The following is a 27,714-nucleotide window of genomic DNA, read 5'->3' as shown; positions in this document are numbered from 1 at the left end:
CGAACTGCGCACCCAGAGAAAACAATGGATCACCGATGAGACCTGGAGGAAGATAGAGGAGCGAAGAGAAGCCAAAGTCTTAGCCCGTCAACGATACGCGGCTCTTGAGAAGGAAGTAAAACGCTCATGTCGACGGGACAAGCGAGCGTGGGCAGACTCTCTGGCCGACGAAGGAGAGAGAGCCGCCGCAACCGGGGACATTCGCCTCCTCTACGATATCTCACGACGCTTAAGCGGGGCGAAGATGAATGCAACGATGCCTGTGAAAGACGCGAATGATCAGTTATTGACCGACCCAACTGACCAGCTGAAACGCTGGTTTGAGCACTTCGAACAACTTTTTTCAAGTGCCAACCAGGCCATCACCACCTCGGCATGATCTGCCTAGGATCCGACGTATAACACGTGTCAATACCGAAGCTCCATCACTGCTAGAGATTCAAACAGCCATCCAAAGCATGAAATCGAATAAAGCCCCAGGGGTCGACCGCATATCAGCCGAGATGCTCAAAGCTGACCCCATGACATCCGCTCAACTACTGCATCGTTTATTTCGTAATATCTGGGACGCCGCAACTTTCCCGGTCGACTGGATGCAAGGTATCTTAGTGAAGGTACCTATAAAAGGTGACCTGACTGTATGCGATAACTGGCGAGGCATTATGTTGCTGTGTACCGTTCTCAAAGTTCTGTGCAAAATTATCCTAGCCCGGATTCAGGAGAAGATCGATGCGACTCTCCGGCGGCAGCAAGCCGGATTCCGTTCCGGAAGATCCTGTGTGGACCATATTGTCACGCTCCGCATCATTCTGGAGCAGGTCAACGAATTCCAAGAGTCCCTTTACTTGGTATTCATTGACTACAAAAAAGCTTTCGACCGTCTCAATCACGAGAATATGTGGGGCGCCCTGAGACGCAAGGGGGTTCCTGAGAAAATCATCGGCCTCATCGAGGCACAGTACGAGGCCTTCTCGTATAGAGTGCTGCACAATGGGGTCTTGTCCGACCCTATCCGGGTCGTAGCTGGTGTGAGGCAAGGATGTATTCTATCACCGTTACTGTTCCTCATCGTAATCGACGAGATTTTGGTAGATGCGATTGACCGTGAACCAAACCGCGGGCTGTTATGGCAGCCTATAACCATGAAGCACCTAAATGACTTCGAATTGGCGGATGATGTTGCACTCCTCGCGCAACGGCGCTCTGATATGCAGAGTAAGCTCAACGATCTTGCCGAGCACTCCTCTTCGGCAGGTTTAGTCATCAACGTCAACAAAACCAAATCGTTGGATGTAAACACGGTGACTCCTTTCAGTTTCACAGTAGCCGGGCAACCAGTGGAGAATGTTGAAAGCTTCCAATATCTTGGTAGCCAAATGGCGTCAGACGGCGGCACCAAGATCGACATAGGCGCACGGATCAAGAAAGCAAGGGCTGCCTTTGCGAGTTTAAGAAATATCTGGAAAAACAGGCAGATAAGTGAACGCACCAAAATACGAATTTTCAACTCTAACGTGAAATCTGTGCTGTTATACGCTAGCGAAACATGGTGTGTATCAGTGGAGAACACTCAACGGCTGCAGGTGTTCATTAACAGATGCCTGCGGTATATAATTCGGGCCTGGTGGCCTCACAACTGGATCTCAAACAACGAGCTCCATCGTCGTTGTCACCAGAGGCCGATAGCAACAGAAATTCGAGATCGGAAGTGGGGCTGGGTCGGCCTCACTCTCCGTAGGGCAGAAACGAAATCTGCAAACAAGCTTTAGACTGGAACCCAGCCGGACATCGCAGCAGAGGCAGACCCAGAGGCTCATGACGGCGAAGCCTCAATAAAGAAATAAAAGAAGTCGACCAAAATCTAGTCTGGCAACAGGTTAAAGCGATAACCGGGCAACGCTCAGGATGGAGATTTTTCAAGTCGGCCCTTTGCACCACCGGAGGTGTACAGGATCCATAACCAACACATGTATTCCTTATTCACATCAAATCAAAATTGGCATCAAAATTGTCTTTTCTTGCACCAACAACATCCGTACAGTTAATCGCTCTTTGACTGGTTAACCATTATTAATTTTCTATTACATCCGTTCATTGCACAAGCGGGGCATTAAACAATGAAGCTGACAGTTCCAGAGAAAGCGTAAATTTAATAAAGTGCAATCACAGAACGGACGACGACATCAAAAAAGCTCGCACCCAATTTCGAATTCCGACGGAGGCGATGATTGCTTTTAAAAGTAGATGAAACAGCTTAATCGCATGCGCTACCATTGTTAGCCTGTCATCATAAAGCGCAGCAGCATTAACAACAAATAAATTGCTACTGTCTTACTAAATGGCGACTTTCCTTGCGTTTTGGGTATAAAAGTTGAAACAGATTGACTCGAACTGGTTACAGTCTCGCATGGAATTGTCTGGTAATAAAATAATAAGATGAACGGATTCTGGGCATTGCATACCTTTGGTACTTCGAGTACCTCAAGGAATAATGTCCAATTCAAAATCTTGTAACAAAGCCAAATTCATCAGGGCCTCTTCAAATTTTGAATTTAAACCACATCTTCTTCTTCTCCTTCTATGGCTCCACATTCCAACTGGAACTATTAGCATTTCCTCACTTATTAATTGAAAGCTTTTCTGTGCCTGACATTGCATTGTGGCAAGTAATACACACAGAGCCATAGCGTGGACCGCCAGCGCCCTTGGCGAAACCATGGTTTGCCACCCCTCTATTACTAATGAAAATAAAAATGCGAAAATTTAACATTAACAGATGCTTCGAAATTCACCAAAAATAAGATTAAAAGGTTTAGTGATTTAAAGGTGCTTTAAATTAAATATCATTCAATACTGCGAAGAGTGCAAGAACCTTGTTTCTGAAGTTTTTCCAAATCGTAGAATGATGATTGATGATATTTTCAGGGACCAAATTAGGTAAGGGAGCATCCACAAATTACGTAACGCTCGGAGAAGGGAGAGGAGATCGTTTTGTCGAGCATTTTTGAACAACAATTGGGCGAGGCGAAATTTTCCTGGACAGCTAGTACTATAGAAATTGGAAAGTGCCGCCAAAATTTGGTTAGGATCCTTTTCATTGAATGACTGTAGAAAAAAGCTAAAGTGTAAATAAAAAACTTTATTGTGAACAAAAAAATCTGTTCATCGAAATAATTACTAATGATACACTGTGATGCCTAAATTATACAAAAAAATGTGGAAAATATATTTACAATAACAATGTACTAACCTACACAATATCAAAAATATAATAGTTCACCGCGTGCAAAAATACAAAACTTTCCAACCAGTCATTCAACGCCTATGAGTTCACCATTACTTTCTACTGCGTTTGCTCCTCTTGGATTTCTTATGTCGCCGTGGTCGGCTTCGGTCATCATCATGATTGTATTTCTCGCAACGGCGTTCAACGATAACCACCGAACTTCCGATGTTGGTGCGATGATCTGCAGCGACAACCTCCGGCGACATCCTGTTGGGGGGAGAACATAGGGAACGAGATAATACACCATATCGATGCGTTGTTGGGTGCGTCGAAGGATTGTTCACTCTCTAACTGTCGAGAACTATTTCAGGCTCGAGAGAGGTACCTGTTGCTATGCGCAATGCATTTATGTACTTTTCACTTTAGTTGTCACTATTTTTTGTCAGCGTAAAGATTACCTTTTATGGGGGTTTTATGAACTAGCTTAATTGAAAATTTGTTAATGCCTAAAGACTAACTTTCACAGTTTTTCTCAACTTTCGTCGTTACACAATAGGTTTTGCTTACAATAAATGGTATTTAAAAAAAAAAGCAGCTAGTAAGAAGTTAAACGCGCGTGAATTTATGCCGGGCTATTCGTTTGTTATCGTGTAACAAATTGGCGATTCATCAAAAAAAATAATGTAAGGCGATTGAGCCCACCTGTAGGATACCAAGGATGTGTTGTTGTTTCGTTCTCCTGTGAGAACGAAAATGTCTTAGCAAATAAATTAAAATGGTTGCTACTGCACACGGATTGTGAGCGACTATAAATCCTAATCCTAGGTCATAACATACTGAAGTGTGGGTACTTTGTGAACAACAACTTACACTTGTTACACCAAAGAACAATCTTGATACGAACACAAGAATAAACATAAAAGTATAGGAAACCAAATCCAAGTCTTTACCACACGTGCACGCAAGTACATTAATCTGTGTTCCCTTGTCAATTGAGCTGTCTCAGTTGTCCTTGACTAACCTTTGTAGTTTGCGTTTGTCGGCATCATTGACCCCTATCCGCTTATCTAGCCTATCAAATACTCTGGACTTCTTCGCCGGCGGAGCTTTGTCTTTATCGCTCTGGCGTGAATCCGATCCCGAAACTGGTTTAAGCACAATACGCCGGCTGCCTGAGCCGAAACCACTCCGATGATCGCGATTGTCACGGCCGTCTCCCCGACCATCTCGTCCACTGTCGCGACCCTCGCGCCCACTATCTCGGTTGCTGCTGACCGGCGGAGGAGGTTTCTCTCGCGGAGGCGATGGGGTCGGCTCCCGCAGCAGCTCCTCTTCGTACTCGTCCAGAAACAGATCCAGCTCGTCCCGATTGTCGATGACTTTGCGTTTTGGCGAGCCCGGTGACAACGGGGGTGCAGATGAGGTCAACTTCGACGAATCGTTGTCGGACGAAGAGGTGGTGGTGGTGGTGTTGGCGGACGACGGTGGTGCCTTTTTAGACGACTCCACCGACTGTGCAGCGGGCTTACGCGATGAGGACGTAGCATGGTTGGACGATGAGTGGCGATCCGATGGCGACTTACTATCTGATTCGGATTTCTTTTTGAGGGAGATGATCTTCTTTTCGGTGACCACGATCGGAGTGTACTTGGCGGGAGGTTCCTCGGATTTGCGATCCTGTGAAAAAGGTCGGAGTATTTATTATTTGTTACTTAGTGCAATGATTTCATTACAATTTTCTTAACCAAATTCCATTATTTGAAGAAAAAATAAAATAATATCACAATATTGAACAACTTGAAAGTATAAAAAAATGATCAATACGATTTTTTTAGTGGGTGATAATGCAAAGACCACTTGTATAAAATTTCGACCTAATGAATACATTCCTGCTGCACAAAATGAATAAATTGATAAGACATCATGCTGCAAAACATTACTCACCGAAGTTCTCGGTTTTTTGTTCTCTTCCGCCGCTTGTTTCCGACGCATCTCCTTATCACGAATAATCTTCTCCCGAGCAGCTTTCTGCTTCTCAATTTCCATTCGATACGCTCTAATTTCTGGATCTTCATCATCGTCCTTTCTCTGCGGAAAAAAAATCGAAAAACAAATTTTTGTCATAAACGGCAAACTTCCCGCAAATCCACAACTTACATCACTGTTACCCCTCGGATTGTCCCCATAATCTCCGCTCTTCCGCCTCTTCGGATACCGACTGTCGTCGTCACGATCGCGACTGCCCTGTCGCCGCGAAGGGAAATTCCTTCTCGGCGGTCGATTTGCGTCCCGGTCCCGACTGCCAGCGCGATGACGCCGCGGAGACCTGGATCGTTCCCGTGGCGAACGATCACGATGTTCCCGTTCACGCTCCTTGTCCCGTTCGCGTTCCCGTTCCCTCGAGCGACCGCGGTCCCGTTCGCGTTCCCTATCACGGTCCCGATCGCGTTCTCGCTCCCGTTCGCGCTCGCGGTCTCTTTCGCGATCTCGATCCCGATCGCGTTCGCGCTCTCGTTCTCTCTCGCGGGATGGCGACCGCTCGAAGCGCCGTTTCTCCACTTCAATTCGATTTTTGTTGATGAATTCTTCCTGCTGACGGAGCAGTTCCTCGTCGCTGACTGGACGGCTGTTTATATTAGCTAGAAATTGTTGACTACTTAGTGCATCGCGCATCAATTGATCTGCAGAAAAGGAAGAAAATTGTGAATAACTTGTCGCATATTGGAATTTGGTGCTTCTTACTAGTTGCTGCCTCAACGCCTCCTTTGAAATTTGGGTTGATTAACACCTTTCTGGGTAGAACCGGTGCGGAAATCACAGGAACAGCAGGGGTGGTTGCCGCCAGGGGCGCAGTATCGAAACCCAGCAATGGAGGCGGGTGCGGTTGAATGGCACCCATCGGACCTGGAGGGCCACCAGGGGGCATTTCGGGGCCTCTTCCTGGTCCACCCATTGGGCCGAATGGTGGTCCACCGGGTAATGGTCCACCAGGGCCACCTGGTCGAAACATTGGTCCACCGGGACCCATACGGGGTCCACCTCGCATTGGGTCGAAGGGCATGCGATCACCAGGGCGCATCATACCTGGTCGCATCATGGGATCAAACGGTGGCCCTCGCGGTGGGAATGGAGGCCTACCTCCCATCGGAAAGTTCATACGATTGTTGCGGTAATTGTTCATATCACCCGGAAAACCTGGTCGCGGCGGAAAACGCGGACGCATACCACCACGAAATGGTCCTGGGCCGTAACCTCCGGGTCCTCCCGGATGTGGCAGCATTCCGAGGGGTGGAAAATGTTGTTCTCCAGAGGAAGAGCCACTGGAATCGCCGGAATGTTTGAAGTTGTTCGGCCTGTTTGAATGTGGCCGAAGGGGCTGCTGTGACTGGTGTGAAGCGGATGAATTTTTGTTACTTGTCTCATGCTTCCAGTCACGCTTCTCCGTGGATTCATCCGTGTCATAGGAGAAATCCTGTTCACGGTCTTGATTTGTGACATATAAGTCCAACACATCCTCGGTCGAAGTGGTATCGCAGAGCTGACTGGAGGATTTGGCTTTCTCATTCAAAGATACTTTTGAAGCTTCGGCATCCGCTACTCGTGAGTCCTGTGAAGAAACGCCATCCGTTTCTTCTTCCCTGTGAGTGGATTGTCGGGCAGGTGTAATGTCCAAATCCGTTTGTGAAACAGAAGAGGATTCTGTGAACAAAGAGGTGCCCGAGGCCGATTCCGGAACCAGAGAAGAGCCAGAAACGGAAGATATATCCGTTGTAGTATCTCTGCCGGATTCGGATTCCGTAGATGCGGGCAAAATCGTCTCCTGGCTTGAAGGTGCTTCTTCTTTCACTATCGCGTCCAGTTCCTGATGAGCTGGGGCACTTGCTGGCGGCGCGATTTCAGTTCTGATAATTTCTTTCTTCACTTCCGGTATGGAAGGTGTTTGCTCTTTTGGACTCGCACTACGTTGCTGCGACGGTGGAATCCGTTTTACGTTGGTGACCTTCCTAGGCTGCACCTGGGCTGCATTTTCCTTTGAGGCGTGAACGACGGTAGGCGTCGTCGTCGGCGGCGTGAGATCCGAAACTTTCTTCGGCAATCGTTGAGCTGCTTCCTTCTCCTTGGCCGCAAGCTGTTTGGCAACCCAGTCCTCCGATTCGCTGAGCAGAAACTCCTCCTCGTGTTGCTCGAGCTTGATGCCACTCTCTGGATAAACGATAAGAAAACGTTGGGCGTTTTGAATCTAGGAGTTGTCGCTACCTAAAGTTTGGCTTTCTGACTGAAGTTCTAAAACTAGCTCTAGGACTGGGAGGAAGATTGCCTGTGAGGTTGGTAACGGTTTGGTAACTTCTCTCAAATAGCTACTTTGTCTATAGAAGTGGTGAACCTGTGAGATGTTTTAGGTGTTGGATTATTAAAATAGAAACAAAACAAAGGTTAAAATACTGCGATTTAGGAGCCATGATAAATAAACTGTTCTTGAAGGTACAAGTTTTGCTCCATCGATTCTTTATCATTTTATTATCTACTCACCAAAAAGTATAAATAAACTATGTTGGATCATTCTCTGGCCTATTGTCATTATTGTGCAACGGCATTAGACTACTATTATTCAATTATGTTTGATTAATTTAGATTTAGGGCATCACACCAGTCCATTGTAATTCATAATTGTATACCATAAGTAACTACAATACATTTAAAATATTCCCATAGAAATAGAAGATTCACTATTAATATCAGTCATTTATTTATATAAAACTAACACTACTAGGAGTACAATTTGTTGTTCTTACAAAGATCACAATATTTTTTCAATATAATTTGCAATCTTTTAACCATACGATGTTCAGTCGATTGCACCCTATTTAAGGAAAAAAGTTTATTTTTCAACTGTATTCAATAAAACAATAAATACGTCTTATTATCTGTGTTACTTTACCCTTTACTCCTTACAGTACATTACTTACAAAATAAGCTTCACATAAATTTGGAGTGTTTTATAAGCAATTCCATAAAATTAACTTTGAACATTTCTCATTATCTTTTGCTGTGTTTCTGTTAGACTTTGGATATATCGTGTAACCATTTTAGTTATTGCTGAAGAACGTAACGATAAAAAAAAAGAATGATTGCCATAATGCGATAAACATTTTGAACATAGGAGTTTATTTTAAAATATATCCAGAATATTTGTTATATCACAGCCAGTGTTGTATTTGCTTTGAAACAATCACAAACTTTCATGAGTACGTACAATTAACGAAATAAATAAGATTACATAATCATTTGTAATTTTGTTTACAGATTACGAAATATACTTCAAGATAACTAACGAATATCATCATTTTCCCTTCACAATACTAAGAAGTCACTAACAGATATGTTTTAAGATATAATTTAAATGTAGGTAAATAGAAGGAATTGATGCTAGAACAAATTTTAGTTTCCTCCTCTGTTTATGAATTTCCGTTACAAAATCACTACTGTTGGAAAGATATGAAATGTTATACAATTAGCAAAAAAAATCTTTTCTACATAAATCGTATTTTTATTGTAGGTATCGTAATAAAGTATTTTTTGGCAATAACTAGCAAAGGTAGCCCAATGATTACGTATTTTGAATGTTTACATTTATTGTAAGGGATGAAAATCAGTTGTGTATGATGTATCGAAGACAAAGAGGCCCAATAAAAAACACATCTTTTGAGCTAAACATATTGTGCTAATTATTTGCCTCTGCTTTTAAACAACTGAAGCCAATACGTTTCACCTAACACTAAACTGTGAACAATCTTTAAAAATCTCGTTCATGGAAATCCAACACAAATCATTTTTTCCATTCTAACCTCACGTAAGAGTGTGCAACGAAGTAAGCTTTGAATAGCCTTTTTTTAATGCAATTTTAAGCTTTCTATTTTTAAATTAAGTTGGGAACAGCTCTGTGATTAATATTTTATTTTCAAAAACGGATCCAGAATAACAAAATAACAATTTTCAATAATTTTTATTTAGTGGAATAAGAAAGTAAAGGCAAGGGAAAAATAGAAGAGGCTAGAGAACCTAATTGAAAATCGATCAGGTTTGACGGCAAAGGCCTACAAACGTACCTCGATATAACACTAAAAAAAGTCTAATCATGTCGGTGTTGAGTATCCAAAATTAAAAATCTTGGAGTTTTAATTTTTAATGAACATTGGAAAAAATTTCCTGGTCTAATAATTTGATCCTGCTTATTGAAGCTAATCCTTGAACATAGAAATATATCTGACCAATTTGCTCTTTAATTATTTACTACTACTGCGAGTAAATTGAGTTATGCAAATATCAATAGTAAATTTTTTGGAAAGCACATGAAAATCCAATTTATATCAATCCAAACAAAATGAAAAAATGTCTTAAAAAACTTGAATCAAATAGTCATCAATAAACAAAACTTATTTAATTAATACACTTTTAATGACTAAAATCTAATTTGACACTACATATATAATCAAATTAAGAAAAAAAAATTGACGTTTCATATGCGACAAATAAATAATTTGTACAAGCTTATCATGTTTTAACTTTCTATATCAAACTACTATAAGGATGTCATCATACGTATATGAAAATTTGGTCCGATTGTTGATGCAACCCATCATCGATTGCAACAAAAATCGATTTCCCATTCCCCGGTCGTATCGTTCCGTTGTCGTCCCACATCAAACCAAAACATCATCCAACTTACCATCGTCGGACAGCAGCAGGTCGTCCTCATTCAGTAGGGCCGGATCCTCACCTTCCGCCAGCTCGTAGCTGAGCAAGTCATCACTGGACATCGTCGAACAGGCACGGCCAGGTGAAAACGTGAAAAAGAAGTGCACAAAACTATTTTTAGTACCGTCCTTGACAATTCCGCATCAGGATGGAATAATTTCGCAGAACTTTCCCCAATTCGGAGTGAAATAACCACAAACTAGGAACTATGCGAATTGGTAATGCCACCGTCCTAGAAGGCACATAAAATGCTGCTTCTTTTTAGCTTCCACGAAACGCCCGAAGGGAATCAAAATATTCTTGATCCGTCCTCCTGCTGTTTTCTACCAACACTACAAGAATAAGTAGAAAAAACACATGTACAAGCCGAACTGGAATCGACCGTTACAAGGAGACCCGCGTCGGAAACAGGCCAACTTCTAGCACAAACACTGCACAACAATCGGCGGAACACTTTCCGACGGTTTTCACTCCGAATCGAATGAGATTGAATGCGAAATTTAGCGAATAATTACGACGCCACACAAGCAGCGTAAACTTACTTCAAATCCGACATCTTGGTTAACCACTTTTGTTTTGACAATTTGATGGAAAATTTTGACAGCCGTTGCAGTCTCTGCTCCGTACACGGACGGCACATACAAGGTGAGGTAGAAAATGACTACCACAGTAGACACGCAATCCGATTCCCAACGCAGCATGTTTACTGCGGCACTTCACGTGGTCAACACTCACAAAAAACTCCGCATTATACTAATGACACACTGGTGCACTGAACCCAAACTTCAGCCTCATAATGTCTGACAGTTGATTCGCCTCAGCCCTTTAACGAACATCATACGCTTTCTGGATGATGAGCATTTGATCGCCCCGATGCCTGATGACATACACCATATGCGCATCATCCAAAAACCGAATGATAGCCAAAACAAAAATCGAATAGACATTGGATCGTTTTTGAATGAATCGCCTGCTTTGAGCGTGCTTACAGCGGCACACTAGGAGTTAACTTTCGGAAATCAGTATGGCGAAAAGCATCTAAGGTTTAATATCTCGAAAATAAGCAACTTAATCGAAAAAATATTTGGTAGGCGTAGTAGCAGACACCTTCCTACATAACTGGTACCAAATAGATTTTCGTGAAAAGCTCCTGCTGTTGAGAAAACCCGCGTTAGATGTCTTTCGTCATACAAATTTCTGTAGGGCCCTCCTTAGCCGTGCGGTAAGATGCGCGGCTACAAAGCAAGACCATGCTGAGGGTGGCTGGGTTCGATTCCCGGTGCCGGTCTAGACAATTTTCGGATTGGAAATTGTCTCGACTTCCCTGGGCATAAAAGTATCATCGTGCTAGCCTCATGATATACGAATGCAGAAATGGTAACTTGGCTTAGAAACCTCGCAGTTAATAACTGTGGAAGTGCTAATTGAACACTAAGCTGCGAGGCGGCAATGTCCCAGTGGGGGATGTAATGCCAATGAAGAAGAGAAGAAGATACAAATTTCTGGCGGTTAACTCATGCTGGCTATTTTGCGCATATACGATAGCGCCTGGATGTGACAGCGGCGAGTAGAAAATCAGCATCTGCCAATAATTCATTACGCTGGTACCTTATAAAGATGCAGTCTATATTGTTTCTGCATGAAATTGTATTAATATTCGGGAGATTTTTATGTTTTCATTTATTTTTTAATAAAAAGAAACATGCCCCGCTGTGCTCACCATTGTAGAACGGTCTTAACGCATTGGTAATTAAAATATATCACGTCCGGTGTTAGCATCGATTGTAGCCAAAGGAAATATCCGGCGTGCGATGGGGAGCAGATCCACCGTCGTATTATTTGAACTCCGGAACTCCGTCCGGAACTGTCGGAGGTATAACAAAGGTCTTTAACCTGAAAGAAAAAGTTAATCGTAACCAATCTATTTATTAACTATTTGTCGTAAACTTACCAAATTTGTAAACGACCAATATCTATCCGCGGGCAAAGTCATTATTTTAATTTTGCTGTCGAACTGACGATGTATAAAATACTAATGGCGATTTAGCCAATGCCGACGCAATCAACGCAAGAAGTTGCATTACAATTTATTCTGATAGCGAATGATTTTTGGTTGGTGCAAACAACATCTTTGCATGGAATGACAGTACATCCAACAAACATGATGGGCATTGTACACTGTTCGGATGATTTTCTTTCGCTTTTAAGTGGGTGTGTCAGATGCACCAGGCGTATCATATGGTAATGGGAGGAATCATATTTCAAAAGCGCGGAATGCCAATTCAGTCGTTCGAAAGAGGATATTTTGGTTCAGTGTGGTATTCGTACCATGGTACAAGTTGTACCACTAGTGTGTCACCTTGTACCATGCTGGTACAACGTGGAAAACCATGGTACAATATGTACTAGGGTATATAACCGTGGTACCATTTGGATTGAACATTAGTCCAAACAGTTTTCAAAGAATGATGACTATTGCTATGGCTGGACTTACTCCCGAGCGTGCATTTATTTACATTGACGACATTGTTGTCACAGGATGTTCCTTGAAACATCATTTACAGAATTTGAAAGATATATTTGATCGTTTGAAAAAGTATGAGTTGAAATTAAATATTTCAAAATGCAAATTCTTTAGAACAGAGGTCACTTATTTAGGGCATAATATCACCGACAAAGGAATATTGCCTGATGAATCAAAATTTGAAACAATTAAAAATTATCCGATTCCTACAAATGCTGACGAAGTGCGTAGATTCGTTGCTTTTTGCAATTACTACCGCAAATTCGTTAAAAACTTTGCTCAAATTGCTTATCCATTAAATCAATTATTAAAGAAAAATGTAAAATTTAATTGGACTTCAGTTTGTCTCAATGCGTTTAACACTTTGAGAAATTGCTTAATATCTCCTAGAATACTGCAATATCCTAATTTTACCAAAACATTTATATTAACGACAGATGCTTCTGATATTGGATGTGGAGCAGTCTTGTCACAATCTACTGAGGATGGAGATCTACCTATCGCTTTCGCTAGTAAAACGTTTACGCCAGCTGAAAAAAACAAGCCAACTATACTTAAAGAATTGATAGCTATATATTGGGCTATTAACTACTTCAAACCATATTTACATGGTACAAGATTCATTGTGAGAACCGATCACAGACCACTTGTTTACCTGTTTGGGATGAAAAACCCTACATCAAAGTTGACAAGAATACGAGTCGACTTAGAAGAATACGACTTCGACGTTGTTTATATTAGAGGTAAGGAAAACATAGTAGCTGATGCATTATCACGCATCGCAATCACTTCAGAAGAATTGAAAACCATTGATATATTAGTGATTAATACGAGGTCTATGACCAAGAAGAAAAATGAAAACTCAAATAAAATAAAAGCAGATGTTTACAAAGATACAGAGACTGATCACCTCTTGTGTTATGAAACTGAAAGTTATTATGAAACAAGAAAATTAATGAGACTGTCGACAGCAGTAGAAAACAATAAAATGAAATTAATGATTTTAAAGAAAGATAACAAAACACTTCACGCACAAGTGTATGAAGATGTTGAGAACGGAAGTCACGCATTAGTGCATGCTCTTCCAGAAATTGAAAGAATCACAAAAGGATTTAAAACAAAGAAATTAGCTATGTCTGCAGACGATTACATTTTTACTTTAATACCAATGAATTTATTCAAACAAATTGTCAATAAATGTTTGAACAACTTACAAATAATAATATATAAGAAACCAATTTTCATAAATAACATAAACGATATTCAAACAATATTACATAATCACCACAATACTCCTATTGGAGGACACGTGGGACAACACCGTCTGTATCTCAAACTTCGTGAGAAATATAGATGGAATGATATGAAAAATTCTATTGTTCAATTCGTCAAGGCCTGCGAATTGTGCAGAAGAAATAAAATTATCAAGCTACAAAACAACCCATGATGGTAACTACCACACCATCAAAAGCATTTGAAGTAATTTCAATCGATACTGTTAGTCCATTTTCCAGAACAGCAAAAAATAATCGTTTTTGTATTACCATACAATGCGACTTAACCAAATTTATCCAAATTATCCCGATTCAAAATAAAGAAGCAAATACAATTGCAAGAGCATTAGTAGAAGATTTCATATTGTCTTATGGAAATTTCACAGAAATGCGATCAGACCAAGGAACCGAATATAACAACGAGGTACTACAACAGATTAGCAAAATACTTCAAATCAAACAAACGTTTTCAACCGCATATCACCCACAATCTATCGGTGCACTAGAGAGAAACCACAGGTGTTTGAACGAATACCTGCGATCTTTCACTACTGAACACCAATCAGACTGGGATGAATGGATAAAATTTTATGTATTCTCATACAATACAACCCCACATACTGAACATGGTTTCACACCATTCGAGTTAGTTTTTGGTAGAAAAGCAAATTTGCCACAAGACATTTATGTAAACACAAATGAACCAATATATAACTACGAATTATACAAAAATGAATTAACATATAAACTACGCAAAACACAATCAATAGCAAAAGAAAACTTAGTAGCACAAAAACAACAGAGAAAAGAACAATTTGACAGCAATATTAATCCAATTTTTATTTCAATCAATGATTTAGTATTCCTTAAAAACGAAAATAGAAGAAAATTAGATTCCTTTTACATAGGTCCATATCAAGTCATGTCAATTACAGAACCAAATTGTGAAATAAAACATGTAGCAACAGGAAAATCAATGACAGTTCATAAAAACAGAGTGATAAAACATTAATAATTAGTAGAGATCCACCGAGCCTAACACCCATAAAAAAGAGAATGAAAAAGCAAAAAAAATGACAATCAAATGGGGTAGGTGAAAGTTCTTAGTCTTGTACTAAGAAGTGCGAAATTCGGTTAGGGATCATATCTAATAATATTAATCCTTTTAATACAATGTAAGAGACAATTGGATAAGCCAGTGGCGTAGCCACGGGGTGGTTTTATTTTTTCTTAGAATAATTGCATTTCATTACATTATTCTCCCAAAGGGGGATGGTGTAGTATACCATATATCCACAAGCGCATGACAAACCCAGGCAATCGAAAATAAACAAAATCACACAGCAACCATCCAACCAATAAATTAATGACCTAGCCCAAAAGCAGTGAATAAACGACCTAGACCAAAGCGCAAGCTATGCAATTGAGAACGACACATATGGAAGTCATTAACCACCAAGTTACATCATTCTACCGTCTCTCTCTCTTCCTTCACTGGTGAGGTCCGGAGGCGATAGCATGTAGTTCGAAGGTGTCAAATGACCAGCCAAGGCAAAGTGCATAATAATAATCGATATGGCTGATGGGGCAAAGATGTTTTGGCATTTTTGTTACTCCAGTTGTCTCACTTCCAAATTACATTACTCTTTCTTTCATGTATGTTTTACAGTAAAAACTAAGACCTTGAAATGTATAAATAATAAATGAACCTCAATAAAGAGCGAATTCTGATTCTAGAGCTCGACCCGACTGGTTCACCCCAGTTGGCTATCGACAACTTTAGTTCTTCAGTTGTTATTATTGAGACCCTAACTGGAACACTCCAGTTAGACAATCTCGAGTGTAAAGAAAGTGTCCAAGAGTACGATATGATAATATAACAAATATTTTAGTAAACTTGTACCACCAGTGTGTCTTTAATATTATATCCATCAGAGTGCCTATAGTGCCTATCACGCACAGAAATGTATTGTAGAAACAACAATATTCCTGTTCAAATTCAACAATAAATATTGTTAACTCAGGGCTAATAATATTTATCTTTTGAATCAACCAAGAATATTGTTGTTTCTACAATCGGATGCTTTCCATGACGTGAGCAACAGTATTGTAGTTTCAATAATATTATTGTTGAAATAATCGTGACTTTTATATTAGGTCAATAGTACATCTAGGATTGATTCAACAATAAAATATTGTTGAAACAAAAATATGGCATTTATAAGAATGTGATTGTTTATATTTTATTCGAAAAAAAAAACAAAAAATGTTGAGTTTCAAATTTATTTATTCATTGAATATAATAGAGTATTATTACAGCTGCGGCGGAATAATTACCTTACTAGGAAGAATGTATTTATAATACGGATTAACATTTTGAAGGCGTCCTTTGTAAGCAAACGGAACTGTTTTTAAAAAGCGATTCATATCAAGGATTCTGCTACAAATAGTGTAATTTAATATATGATTATTTAGAAAATAATAATATTTTTACCTGTGGTTAGCCCTGTGGATATTTCACCATCCAACTACAATTAAACTAATTAAGTTTTGGCTATATTCACGTATAAGAGACATTTCTCCATTTTTAAAATAACAACAGTACACATTAAAATATACACGCTGCATTTAAATCAGGTGAATTAATAACAAAACAAAATATTGTTGAATTTAAAATAATATTGTTGAATCAATCGAACAACATTGTAGTTTCAACAATCAAATATTTTGAAACAATAAAAGACTTATTGTTGTAATCAACAATATACTTTTTGGCTCAACCTTACGAAATTATGCTGCGTGATAGAGTACTATAGTGCCTCAATTTCTCAAGTGGAGGCGGCACTCATTGATACACCCAACGATGCAGTCAATTTCAACAGCTTCGTTGTAAGCCTGGATATGGTTGAATTGGCTATCAATAAGCTAAAATATTCCAACACTGGAAAACTACAGAGGGATCACATCTCTGTGTGCATGCGCAAAAATTTTCGAAATAATTGTGAATGACGCACTGTTTGCTGCCTGTAAATCGTATATATCACCTGATCAGCATGGATTCTACCCTAAAAGGTCGATCTCAACTAATCTCGTTCCATTTGTATCGTTGTGCCTGCGTAATATGGAGCTAGGAGCCCAAGCGGATACAGTTTATACAGATATGAAAGCTGCTTTCGATCGAGTTTATCACGATATATTGCTTGCGAAACTGATAAAGCTAGGCGTCACTCCAGATTTAGTACATTGGTTCGGCTAGTATCTGAAAAACCGCAAACTTTGTGTAAACATTGGATCGACACAATCCGAACATTTCACATGCTGTTCGGGAGTACCACAGGGTAGCAATAGGTAGCAGGGCCGTTGTTGTTCTCAATTTTCTTGAACGACGTTGGATTCGTCCTTCCTTCTAGATGCAGGGTATTCTATGCCGACGATGTCAAGATATTTGCTGTTATCCGACACCATGCCGATTGCCTGCAGCTACAGCAGTTCATCAGCGATTTCAGCGAATGGTGCAGTAGAAACTTCCTTACGCTGAGTTTCCAAAAATGCAACTTGATTAGTTACCACCGAAAGCAAAACCCATTTCATTTCGATTACACAATTAACGATTTAACACTGCAACGTGTTGATACAGCACGGGATCTTGGTATTATGCTAGATTCAGCTCTTACATTCAAAACGCATTATTCGGATGTTGTTACTAGAGCTAATAGACAATTGGGATTCATCTTAAAGATCGCCGATGAATTTCGGGACCCTTTTTGCCTGAATCAGTTATTTGGTGCCCGTATCAGAGAGTTTGGATATCTAGACTGGAAGCCGTGCAATAGCTCAAGCTGTTTTTGTCGCGAAAATTCTTGTAGGTGAAATCGATTCTCCTGAAATGCTTGCTGCTCTTCAAATGTATGCACCAGAACGACCACTACGAACCAGAAACATCCTTTACCTTACACCACGTGTTGCAAATTATGGACTGCACGATCCTGTTCGGTACATGTCATTACGCTTCAATGAGTACTACAGTGCCTTCGACTTCAACTCCACGCCCAACGCCTTCCGACTACGGCTGGTGCGTATGTTACGCAACGGAATCAGTACTGGACGATAAATCTAAAGATGCATTTATTTTAACACTAAGACCATTATTATTTTTATATTGTATTTGTAGTTTTAATCTGTTATGTATATGTCGAACCAGCTTTTGTAATGTTTGTTAAAAGATATGGGGTTTTTATGCCTCTTTCAGTACAGCACATCGCTATCTCAAATAGGCTTTTCCCCATCCCTATTTCATTAAGACATTTTTTGTCAGATGAAATCAAATAAAATAAAATTAAAATAAAAATATTGTAAATTTGTATATTTGTAAAACTTTTTGTTGTAATTATCCCTTCAACCAATCGCTGTTAAAAATCTAATAAGAACACCAAGATTCAGAGTGAATTTGAAGTCGCTAAGAAGTTGCGAACAGCTTTCGGGTAAAAAATACTAAGTGGTCATCCGTCATGAATAAAGCAGCTTTTTCTTTCCGCGACGATGTTCTTGCGGTTCTTTTTAACCGAGTCGATAGTTTCAAAATAGTTGAAAATAGTGACTTTTTCCGAGAAAAAGTGACTTTAGTGACTTAAGGTCTAAAAAGGAGACTTTTCAGTGACTGACCCGAAAAAAGTGACCAGTCACTAAAAAGTGACTCGCTACCAGGCCTGTGAAAACTATACTGCTCCCGTGCCACGTGAACGTTCGGATTCTTGACCAGCTTCAGCTTGTACAGACCATCCGAATACTGTAATACGCTACAATCTCCTAAGTGGGGCTAACGACCTTGCACGAGCTCTTGTCGAACGTCACCTGGTATCCGCTCTGGCACATCTTGCCCACGAACAGCAGATTCAAGGCCAAATCTGGAACACACAGCACAGTCTTCATGGTGATACCACACGACGAACCTCCGATGTCTACTTTCAGATTGACGACGCCCTTCGAGATGACGTCAGCTTTCACATTATTCGCTACTTCGATACTTGACGACACATTTTCAGCTTCTTCCAATAACTTCCTGTTACGGCACAGATGCATTGTTGCACCGGAATTAAAGATCCAGTCGGCGTTGACCTCTGACGACTGGATGGCGTTGAACGCCGCGTAGAATGCAGCATGACCACTTTGTTTCCCACGGGCTTCTCCTCGGGTTTCCTTCTTCTCACTAAATTTCCTTTGGCACTGGGATGCATAGTGTTCCGACTTCTTGCACTTGCAGACTTCTGCTCCGGTCTCGGATGACTGTATAGGGCACCATCACTTGACTTGCAATTGTTGCCGACCTTCACATCCTGCAAGATTTTCGATGTTGACGATGTCCGCCGTAAGCTGCATTCCCGTCGACTCCAATCCCAGGATCATCGGTTCGTACTGCTTCGGCAGGCCTTTCATCAGCAAGCTCGCTAACCGTTCAGCGCCAACCAGTCGGATTCCCGTCAGTCTTCTCAACAGGCCAATCTTCCGTGTCGAGCCACTATGCTCGTAGGAATCCCACAAATTGTCCCACGCTTCTTTTGCAGCTTTGGCAGTCCGCACTAGTCCGCAGATCTTGGGATCGACGTTTAGACATATCGTGGCCAAAGCTTGCTCGGAAATCTCGTCACTCACCGCAGGTCCTTCACAGCGCACCACGTCCGTTCCTTGATCAGGATCATTTTTGTCGCGAAAGACCAGGATCTGTAATTCTCCGAACCGATTAACACTAGCCGTGCTGGCAACGATACCGAGCTGCTCGGCAAACGACCTCCGATGGTGGCTTGATTCCTGGTACGATTTTGAACTTGGTTTTCTTGATCCCCGGGACCATCTTGAGATCCGTTTCCTCCTTCTCCGGCCATTTTCTTTAAACTTTTCTTCGAGTTAAAAAAAATTACCTCGCCAAACAGAACTGTTTCCATAGCCTAATGGACAATTAAATCATAACACATCTGTTTGGTTTGATATGTAGAGTCTAAAACTGATATATTTAATATATTTATATTTACTGGAAGTGCTTAATGAACAGCTACAAGGCGGCTCTGTCCCAGTGTGAGGATGTAATCCCAAAAAGAAGAAGTCTATGATAGCAGCCAGGTGGAAGGAGCACTTCGAAGATTTGTTGAACGGTGAAAATGAAGGTGTATTAAGAAGCAGAATGGACAGAGTTGGTGACGGTCAAGCTGTGGAACCGCCAACGTTGGATGAGGTAAAGAAGGCTCTAAACAAGCTGAAAAACAGTGCAGCTGCATCAATCGATTCACACACTATCCAAAAAATATGGGAGGATGAACAACTGCCTTCCGGCTGGTTGGATGACATCATGTGCCCAATCATTTAAAAAGGGCACAGATTAGAGTGGAAAATTAACCAATGATAGTAAACCATGACCAGATGGATGCTGGGTCATTAGGCCGAAGAACATTAGGCCGAATGGTCATTAGGCCGAACGGTCATTAGGCCGAATGGCCATTAGGCCGAATAAGAACTGGGGAGTAAGAAGTGAGTAGTGCACAATGAGGAAGAGGTTGAAAGGAAGAAGGAAAAAGGAGGAAGAAGTATGAAGGAAGAAGGAAGAAAGAAGGAAGATGGAAAATGGAAAAAAAGAGAAGGGAGAAGGAAGAAGGAAGAAGCGAGAAGAAAGAAGGAAGAAGGAAAAATGAAAGAAGAAAGAAGCAAGAAGGAAGAAGGAAGAAGGAAGAAAGAAGAAAGAAGAAGTAAGAAGGAAGAAGGAAGAAGGAAGAAGTAAGAAGGAAGAAGGAAGAAGGAAGAAGGAAGAAGAAAGAAGGAAGAAGGAAAAAGGAATAAGGAAGAAGGAAGAAGAAAGAAGGAAAAAGGAATAAGGAAGAATGAAGAAGGAAGAAGGAAGATGGAAGAAGGAAAAAGGAAAGAAGGAGGAAGGAAGCAGGAAGAAGGAAGAAGATAGAAGGAAGAAAGAAGAAGGTAGTAGAAAGAAAGAAGGAGGAAGAAGGAAAAAGGAAGAAAGAAGAAGGAAGTAGGAAGAAAGAAGAAAGAAGAAGGAAGAAGGAAGAAAGAAGAAAAAAGAAAGAAGAATGAAGAAGGCAGAAGGAAGAAGGGAAAAGAAGGAAGTAGGAAAAAAGAAGAAGAAGGAAGAAAGAAGAAGGAAGAAAGAAGGAAGGAGGAAAAAGGAAGAAGAAAGAAGAAAGTAGAAAGAAGAAAGAAGGAACAAGAAAGAAGAAAGAATAAAGAAGGAAGAAGGAAGAAGGGAGAAGGAAGAAGGACGAAGGAAGAAGAAAGAAGAAAGAAGAAAGAAGAAAGAAGAAGAATGAAGGAAGAAGGAAGAAAGAAAAAGGAAGATGGAAGAAGAAAGAAGGGAGAAGGGAGAAGGAAGAAAGAAGAAAGAAGAAGGAAGAAGAAAGAAGGAAGACGGGAGAAAGAAGGAAGAAAACGGAAGAAAATAGAAAGAAGAAAGAAGAAGGAAGCAGGAAGAAGAAAGAAGGAAGACGGATGAAAGAAGAAAAAAGAAGGAAGAAAGAAGGGAAACTGGAGAAAGAAGGAAGAAAACTGAAGAAAGAAGAAAAAAGAAGGAAGGAAGAAGAAAGAAGGAAGAAAGAAGAAAGAAGGGAGACGGGAGATATAAGGAAGAAAACAGAAGAAAGCACGAAGAAGAAGGAAGATGCAAGAAGGGAGGAGGAAGAAGAGGTAAGATACACACGCTTAAAATCAATAACACAGAGATATGTTTGCTTCACACAAAACGGACCTAATGCAGAACATCACCTAGATGAGCGACAGTTACACAGGCACAAAAATACCTCGTACGGTCGTGATAACGATCCTTTTCAACATGTAAACGTTTGTACAGATTCCTTGTTTCATGAGGAACCAAATACCGTTGAAAATATTGAAATCCAAGCTTCAATAAAACCACACGAACTATTTTTGTGGCTGTGTAACTATCGCTCATCTAGGTGCTGTTATTCTGCATTAGGTCCGTTTTGTGTGAAGCAAACATATCTCTGTGTTATTGATTTTAAGCGTGCAGAAAGAACTTCTCATTTTCACTTCTTGCTTCTTTTTGCTAATTCGGCCTAACGGCCATTCGGCCTAATGACCGTTCGGCCTAATGACCATTCGGCCAAATGGCCTTCGGCCTAATGGCCTGATACCAACCAGATGTTACTTTTATTCAGAAGTTAAATATGTAAAAATGATACGAAGTGTTAATTCTTTGTCTATGTACCTATCGCTATGTAATAGAGTTACTTGTGAGTTCATAGCCAGTGAAAATTCAGATATTCGACGGATGTCAAAGACATTCGCTCGGCCAAGACAGCTAATGTTAGTGGACAATGCACTATCCGAAAATACTAGCGTGAAATTAGCATAATGTAAACAGTAATTTTCCTAGCTTTCCGTTTATTCAACAGAGAACCGGTGACTTCGTGGAAGGCGACGAACACGTTGGCTGCACACGGTGGAATCGGACCTGGGGGCCCTAAACATGAGGGTGACGATTATGGAGCTCTACAATACACCAGGCATAGGTGTAATCAACGCTGTAATCAAAGACTAGATTAGGAATCCAAGTAGGTTTCATGAGGCAAACACGGTGATACTTTTCATTCGATGATACTTTCATCAAAGACTAATTAATTAGTCTTTGCTTTCATGGTCCGAAATCCCAAAAAGTAGTGGACGTCATATTTGAAACAAACCAAAAAACTTGTCGACAGTCTCACTCTTCATATTTATCCCAATCGTTTCAGTTTGATGAATTTGCAGGACGTGGACATAAACGAATTGTTTGATAATTAAAGAAACAAGAGGACAAAGAGCAAGTATATGGCACAAAAAACATTCTTTTGAGCAAAAACAAGAATTTCTCAGATTTCCTATTGCGAACAGAACTTAAATTTACTATGAAACAATAAGATATATTATTTCCTCGTAAGATAAATCAATTTGTTTACTTAAATCATCTGTTCTCGTTTGCACGTGCAGCAAGCCTTATCGCTCAGCCAAATCCGCACAAACACCACACTATCAAACGTTCCTCTAAAAGCTAAAGAGTGTGTTGGATTCCTTAATATATAAAGACAATTCATCGAAGGGCTGTTGATTATACATGACATGAATGACGATTTTGGGGATTAAAGATTGACAAGTTCATAACTGCAGTAGCTCCTCAGTCACAACACAAAATTCAACAAACCCCTAATGATACTGGGCGGTGCAGGGGGCACCACTTCGTTTGGTCTGCCTCGCCGTCGTGCTTACGATCCGACGATGATGTTGTTGATCGGAATATGTATCAGTTTGACGAAGAAACCGATAAATCCCATAATGCAGAATCCAATAGCCGTGGCGATTGCGATCTTCTGGAACTCGCGCCTGTCGGGCTTGGTGCAACGTTTGATCAATCGGATCGAGTCCTTGGCGAAGGAACGGCCCGGTTCGTAGATTTTGGCGATTTGATCCATTCTGGTTTGATTTGAATCTGTAATGGAGATTTTTTATTAACAATTACCATCAGTTATTGAAGTAATTAAAAGTGAAGTGAATATTTACTACAGTGTAGCTATTGAAGATGTGGCAGAGAAAGTCAGTCGGGTGCAATTGAACAAAATTTAATTAGGGATTTTATTCTAATTCTGTTACGAAATTCATAGATATTGTTCATGCAATTACTTTTTGATTAATTAAAATTGGTATAATTGAACAGTTTTGGCTTATAAATACGGGTTTTCAGCGAAAAAAATGAAGGTAATTACACCCAAACAAATTATTCAAATTTCAGTTGAAGTACTGAAAATCATTTGTAGATATTATGATAATTATACAATACATACTTTTATTAGCGTCGATGGAGCAGTAATTCACACAAAATAGCACGAGAAGTATAAAACTTTTTCACAAACCACACAAACTACGTTGCTTCTGCACGGGCTTCCAAATGAAAAGTGTGATGAATTTGCCTGCCTTTCCTTCGCGGTGCTCCGTGCTGATGTGTTGAACCCCAACTGTCAAAAATTGATTCCACGTCGGATGAACGCGAAGTAAATCCGACGCAACGTCATCGGGTCAAAATGGCCGAAACGTTACGTACTGTCAGAGGGCTGTTACCTGGAGTAACGCTTGGTGACGATTGCACGATGGGTCAAAAATTTAAATTCATAATCAAAATTCAGATTATTGCACATCTAATATGAACTTTGTTCGTAAAACTTAATCTCGCTTATTATCGTAACCTCTAGTCTGCTTTAGCTTTGAGCCGAGTTGTCAATGAACTTGTACATTCAAAAAGTTGATGTCTTAAATATTTCAAATATTTATATTGCCATGGGGTCTGTGCCTAAAAATTAAGGCTTTTCCAAGGCCAAGTCAAGATGAAGTCAGCATGTGTCAACGAATTTTAGTGTTTTGTGAAAGTACTGTAACAAGAAGTTTTCTTTCAAACAATAGAAATTAACAATTTACCAAAATAAAAATAATTATTTGAAAATCAATAACAATTTATTAATAGTCGATATTATCACCAATAACCACTTATTGAAAACAGTAGAGGGTTGGATTAAAGATACGATCGCACATTGAACGTAGAATTACGTACAGTGCGATAGCGGATACGAAATTTGATCATCAACAATGTTCATGCCGAAAAGTAGTCAATTTACTGTTAAAAAGCAATTTCAACATTGGCCAACGAAATTGAATTTTTCAATAGTTAAATGCATTGCATCAATTGTTTACAATAGATGTATAGAATCTTAGAGAGTTTTTTGATCAATTCGTACCAAAATTGTAATTTTTATTGGGTACGACAACTTTTTAGTTTACATTGTACATTAAGTCAAGGAAGTCTCCGGAATCCGTTGAAAAACGGCTGAGTTATTGGCTCGTACTTCCTGACCTCTTTTCGTGACGGTTCCAAATTTGAAACTTTCGAATGACCCCCCTATCTTACCGAAAGACTTAAATCTACGTCAAAAAAATATTTAAAACCTATGCAGCAGCTACAACCCGCTCAAAAATTTCACTTCTAAAATCACAAACGTTGCATTGGAATCCACTATCCGCCAGTCGATTTCCCTGCAATGAACAAGAAAAAAATAAATACTCAAATATATAATACCAGACTCGGAAAAGCTTACCTGTAGGCAATAGTAACAGAACACATGGCCACATCCCATGTGATGAGGCAGAGTAACCCTTTCGTTGCAATAAACACATCTGCTTCCGGTATCAAGCACAATCCTATCCGCTTTCCACGCTGCATTTTCCAGCTTCAACATGTTCCTTAACCGGCGCTTCAACGCATGATAATTAACGATCGGTATTGTGAATCCGAGCAGTTCCATGAACCCGGACCATATCAACTCCCTCGTCATATACGAGTACCCAACAGTCCTCCGTTTGGCTCCATCCATCGAGTGGTGCTCCAACCGCAGAACATAATCCACAAGCGATGGTTTCCGACCCGTTCGGAGGAACCGGAAGAAGTTGATAAAGTTCAGACACGTTAGACAGTTTTCTACGATCGTTATCATTCGCTGTAAGAAGGTGACACCGGTCAATCGAAACTGGATCAACTCTTTCAAGTAACCCAATGCCACGGTTAAAGCGTAATGGGCTTTAAGTTTCCCCGCGCTGAGCTGGTCCTGTTCGTAGGTGATGGAAAGCATTTGTTGGCCGAACGTGGCAAACGATTTCCGGACCGAGAGGCCCCATAAGGTAGAGTCTGTTAGGAGATTTATTTCGGGCTGGAAGCGGCTTAGAAGGCCAGGCTGCAGAACCACATTGAACAGTTTGTAAATGAGGAGGTCAGTTTTGATGTTAAGAATGGGTACGTACCGGGAGATTCCGTAGAACGCTGTGGACTTGATTCCTCAGTATGTTGACTATTTCGATGTCAAGTTGAATAGAATCGAGCTGATCAATACAATGTAGAACGATGTTAAGAGCTGGGACTTAAGAGTATAGGATTTAGTCTACCCAGAATAATGTTTACCTGATTCACCCGTGGAACAAAATTAGTTTTCATGTTTTACAAGCTACTGTTTTTCACAAAACCTGGAACATAAAATTTTAAAAATTTATTTATTTTCATAAGAATTACGCACTGGGCTGTTATTATTTTTATTGTTTTGTTGTGACTTTATTTTCTTTTCACGATCAGAAAATTGGTTAGAAAATTGCTTCGAGCGGAATACGTAACGTATCGTAACTATAGAGATCAAAAGGTTACGAATGTAACGCCTTGATACAAAACTCGGGTGAATATCGTTGCGCCGAAAACTGAACTGGCCGCTTTCGCTGGAAAAATTTATAGCTACACCACAGACAATAAACAGCCATAAATAATTAGATAACAATAAAAAGCTATAAAATATAATGAATTTTATTCTAAAACTATAATTGGTCTATCCATATTCGGTCTATATTGAAGTATTTTATTCCCGCCTAATGAAAAACGACATATAATATAGTCAAAATTGGTACTCTCCCAAATTTTATGCCGCCAACTAATGGTTCTTTCACAAATTACGTAAGGCTTAATTTGATGATTTTTGACCCCCACTCTCTTCCTCGTAACACTTTTTGTATAGAAGGTTAATTTTTTTTGTATTTACCGTAACTCTTGGCCTGACCTCCTCCCTCTTTCTACAGAGTTACGTAATTTGTGGAAGGCCCCTAATACCAATTGCAGGAGATTTCGGGGAGCAGACCAGGCGGGTTTTATGGGTGAACGCTCTACCACAGACCAGGTGTTCGCTGTACGTCGTATTGCAGAAATGCCGCGAATACAATGTGCTTTTTTATGGAAGGTCAATTTTTTGAATGGATCGTGACGCTTGGCCTGACCCCATCTGTCTCCCTACAGCGTTACGTAATTTGTGAAAGGCCCCTAATACCAATTGCAAGGGAGTTCGTGGGGCAATACCAGGCAGAATTTATGAGCGAACGTTTTAACACAGACCAGGTGTTCGCCGTACGTCATGTATTGCAGAAATGCCGCGAATGAAAGGTACTCACACATAATCCATTTATCGACTTCAAAGCCGCATATGATACATACAATCGATTCGGACCAGCTATGCCAGCTAATTCACGAAAAGGGATTTCCGGATAAACTAATACTGTTGATCAAGTTGACGATGGATCGGGTGATGTGCGTAGTTCGAGACTCAGGGGCATTCTTGAGTCCCTTCGAAAGATGATGGTCTTTCGTGTCTGCTACTCAACATCGCTTTGAAGGGAGTAATAAGAAGGGCAGGGATTGACACGAGTGTTACGAGTTTCACGAAGTTCGTCCAGTTATTTGATTTCGCCGTCGACATTGATATTATGGCACGTAACTTTGAGTAGATGGAGGAAGACTACATTACACTGAAAGGCGAAACTAAACGGATTGGACTAGTCATCAACACGTCAAAAACGAAATATATTGTAGTATTCAGTAGCTGTTATGTGCCTTCCAGACTACGAGCTATATCACTTGATATAGAGTAGCTTGACATCAAAGTTCACATATCTTATTTTCACTGCAAATAATGCATATGACATCTCATGTCAAGATTCTCTATATCAAGTAGCTATATCACCAGTCTGAACGTAGTCTTATCCAATTCAAAAAGATTTCATCTAGAGCGATAAATGAACAATAATTTATTATACAATTACTTATTTCACCAAATCTACATGAATTGCAAGCTATCAATATGTCGTACAATCCAGTACGGTTTGGAATTGCTATGTTTCACAATAACCGTGCTGGAGTTATGCATGGTAACGAGGGTTGCTATGGGTGACGACGTGAAGTTTCGAGGGTTGATTTTGTTTGAGAAAACCATAGTTTCAGCTTCTTGACGACTTTTGCAACGCTCGCATCAGCGGATTTCTTTGGGATAGGGCGTACATGATAGGAAGATGCTCAAGAGAGGACAGCGTAAGCC

At 40.3% G+C, this 27,714-nt stretch overlaps 3 protein-coding genes across 3 annotated transcripts; all 3 read right to left on the bottom strand.

The window, feature by feature from the left end:
* Window positions 1-3,201: 3,201 nt before the first annotated feature.
* Window positions 3,202-10,587, bottom strand: LOC134227059 (zinc finger CCCH domain-containing protein 18-like). Its single transcript, XM_062708269.1, has 7 exons — window positions 10,525-10,587; window positions 9,954-10,036; window positions 5,969-7,429; window positions 5,384-5,907; window positions 5,171-5,314; window positions 4,248-4,903; window positions 3,202-3,493 (listed from the first exon to the last, which is right to left on the bottom strand). Exons 1-7 carry the CDS (start codon window positions 10,536-10,538, stop codon window positions 3,337-3,339), a joined length of 3,039 nt encoding a protein of 1,012 aa, XP_062564253.1. The 5' UTR covers window positions 10,539-10,587; the 3' UTR covers window positions 3,202-3,336.
* Window positions 10,588-22,674: 12,087 nt separating this feature from the next.
* On the bottom strand, window positions 22,675-23,781 carry LOC134224123 (protein transport protein Sec61 subunit gamma). Its single transcript, XM_062703380.1, has 2 exons — window positions 23,611-23,781; window positions 22,675-23,258 (listed from the first exon to the last, which is right to left on the bottom strand). Exon 2 carries the CDS (start codon window positions 23,239-23,241, stop codon window positions 23,035-23,037), a length of 207 nt encoding a protein of 68 aa, XP_062559364.1. The 5' UTR covers window positions 23,242-23,258; window positions 23,611-23,781; the 3' UTR covers window positions 22,675-23,034.
* A 452-nt stretch (window positions 23,782-24,233) lies between these two features.
* On the bottom strand, window positions 24,234-25,926 carry LOC134224122 (peroxisome biogenesis factor 2-like). The gene is made up of 4 exons (XM_062703379.1): window positions 25,770-25,926; window positions 25,613-25,690; window positions 24,913-25,545; window positions 24,234-24,850 (listed from the first exon to the last, which is right to left on the bottom strand). The coding sequence occupies exons 1-4, from the start codon at window positions 25,800-25,802 to the stop codon at window positions 24,764-24,766; spliced, it is 831 nt and encodes a 276-aa protein (XP_062559363.1). The 5' UTR covers window positions 25,803-25,926; the 3' UTR covers window positions 24,234-24,763.
* Window positions 25,927-27,714: the final 1,788 nt, after the last annotated feature.

Source organism: Armigeres subalbatus, chromosome 3, assembly GCF_024139115.2.
Source record: "Armigeres subalbatus isolate Guangzhou_Male chromosome 3, GZ_Asu_2, whole genome shotgun sequence".
Taxonomy (NCBI): Eukaryota; Metazoa; Arthropoda; class Insecta; order Diptera; family Culicidae; genus Armigeres; species Armigeres subalbatus.
Note: the sequence above shows the minus strand (reverse complement) of the source record. Positions and strands in the feature narration are given on the sequence as shown.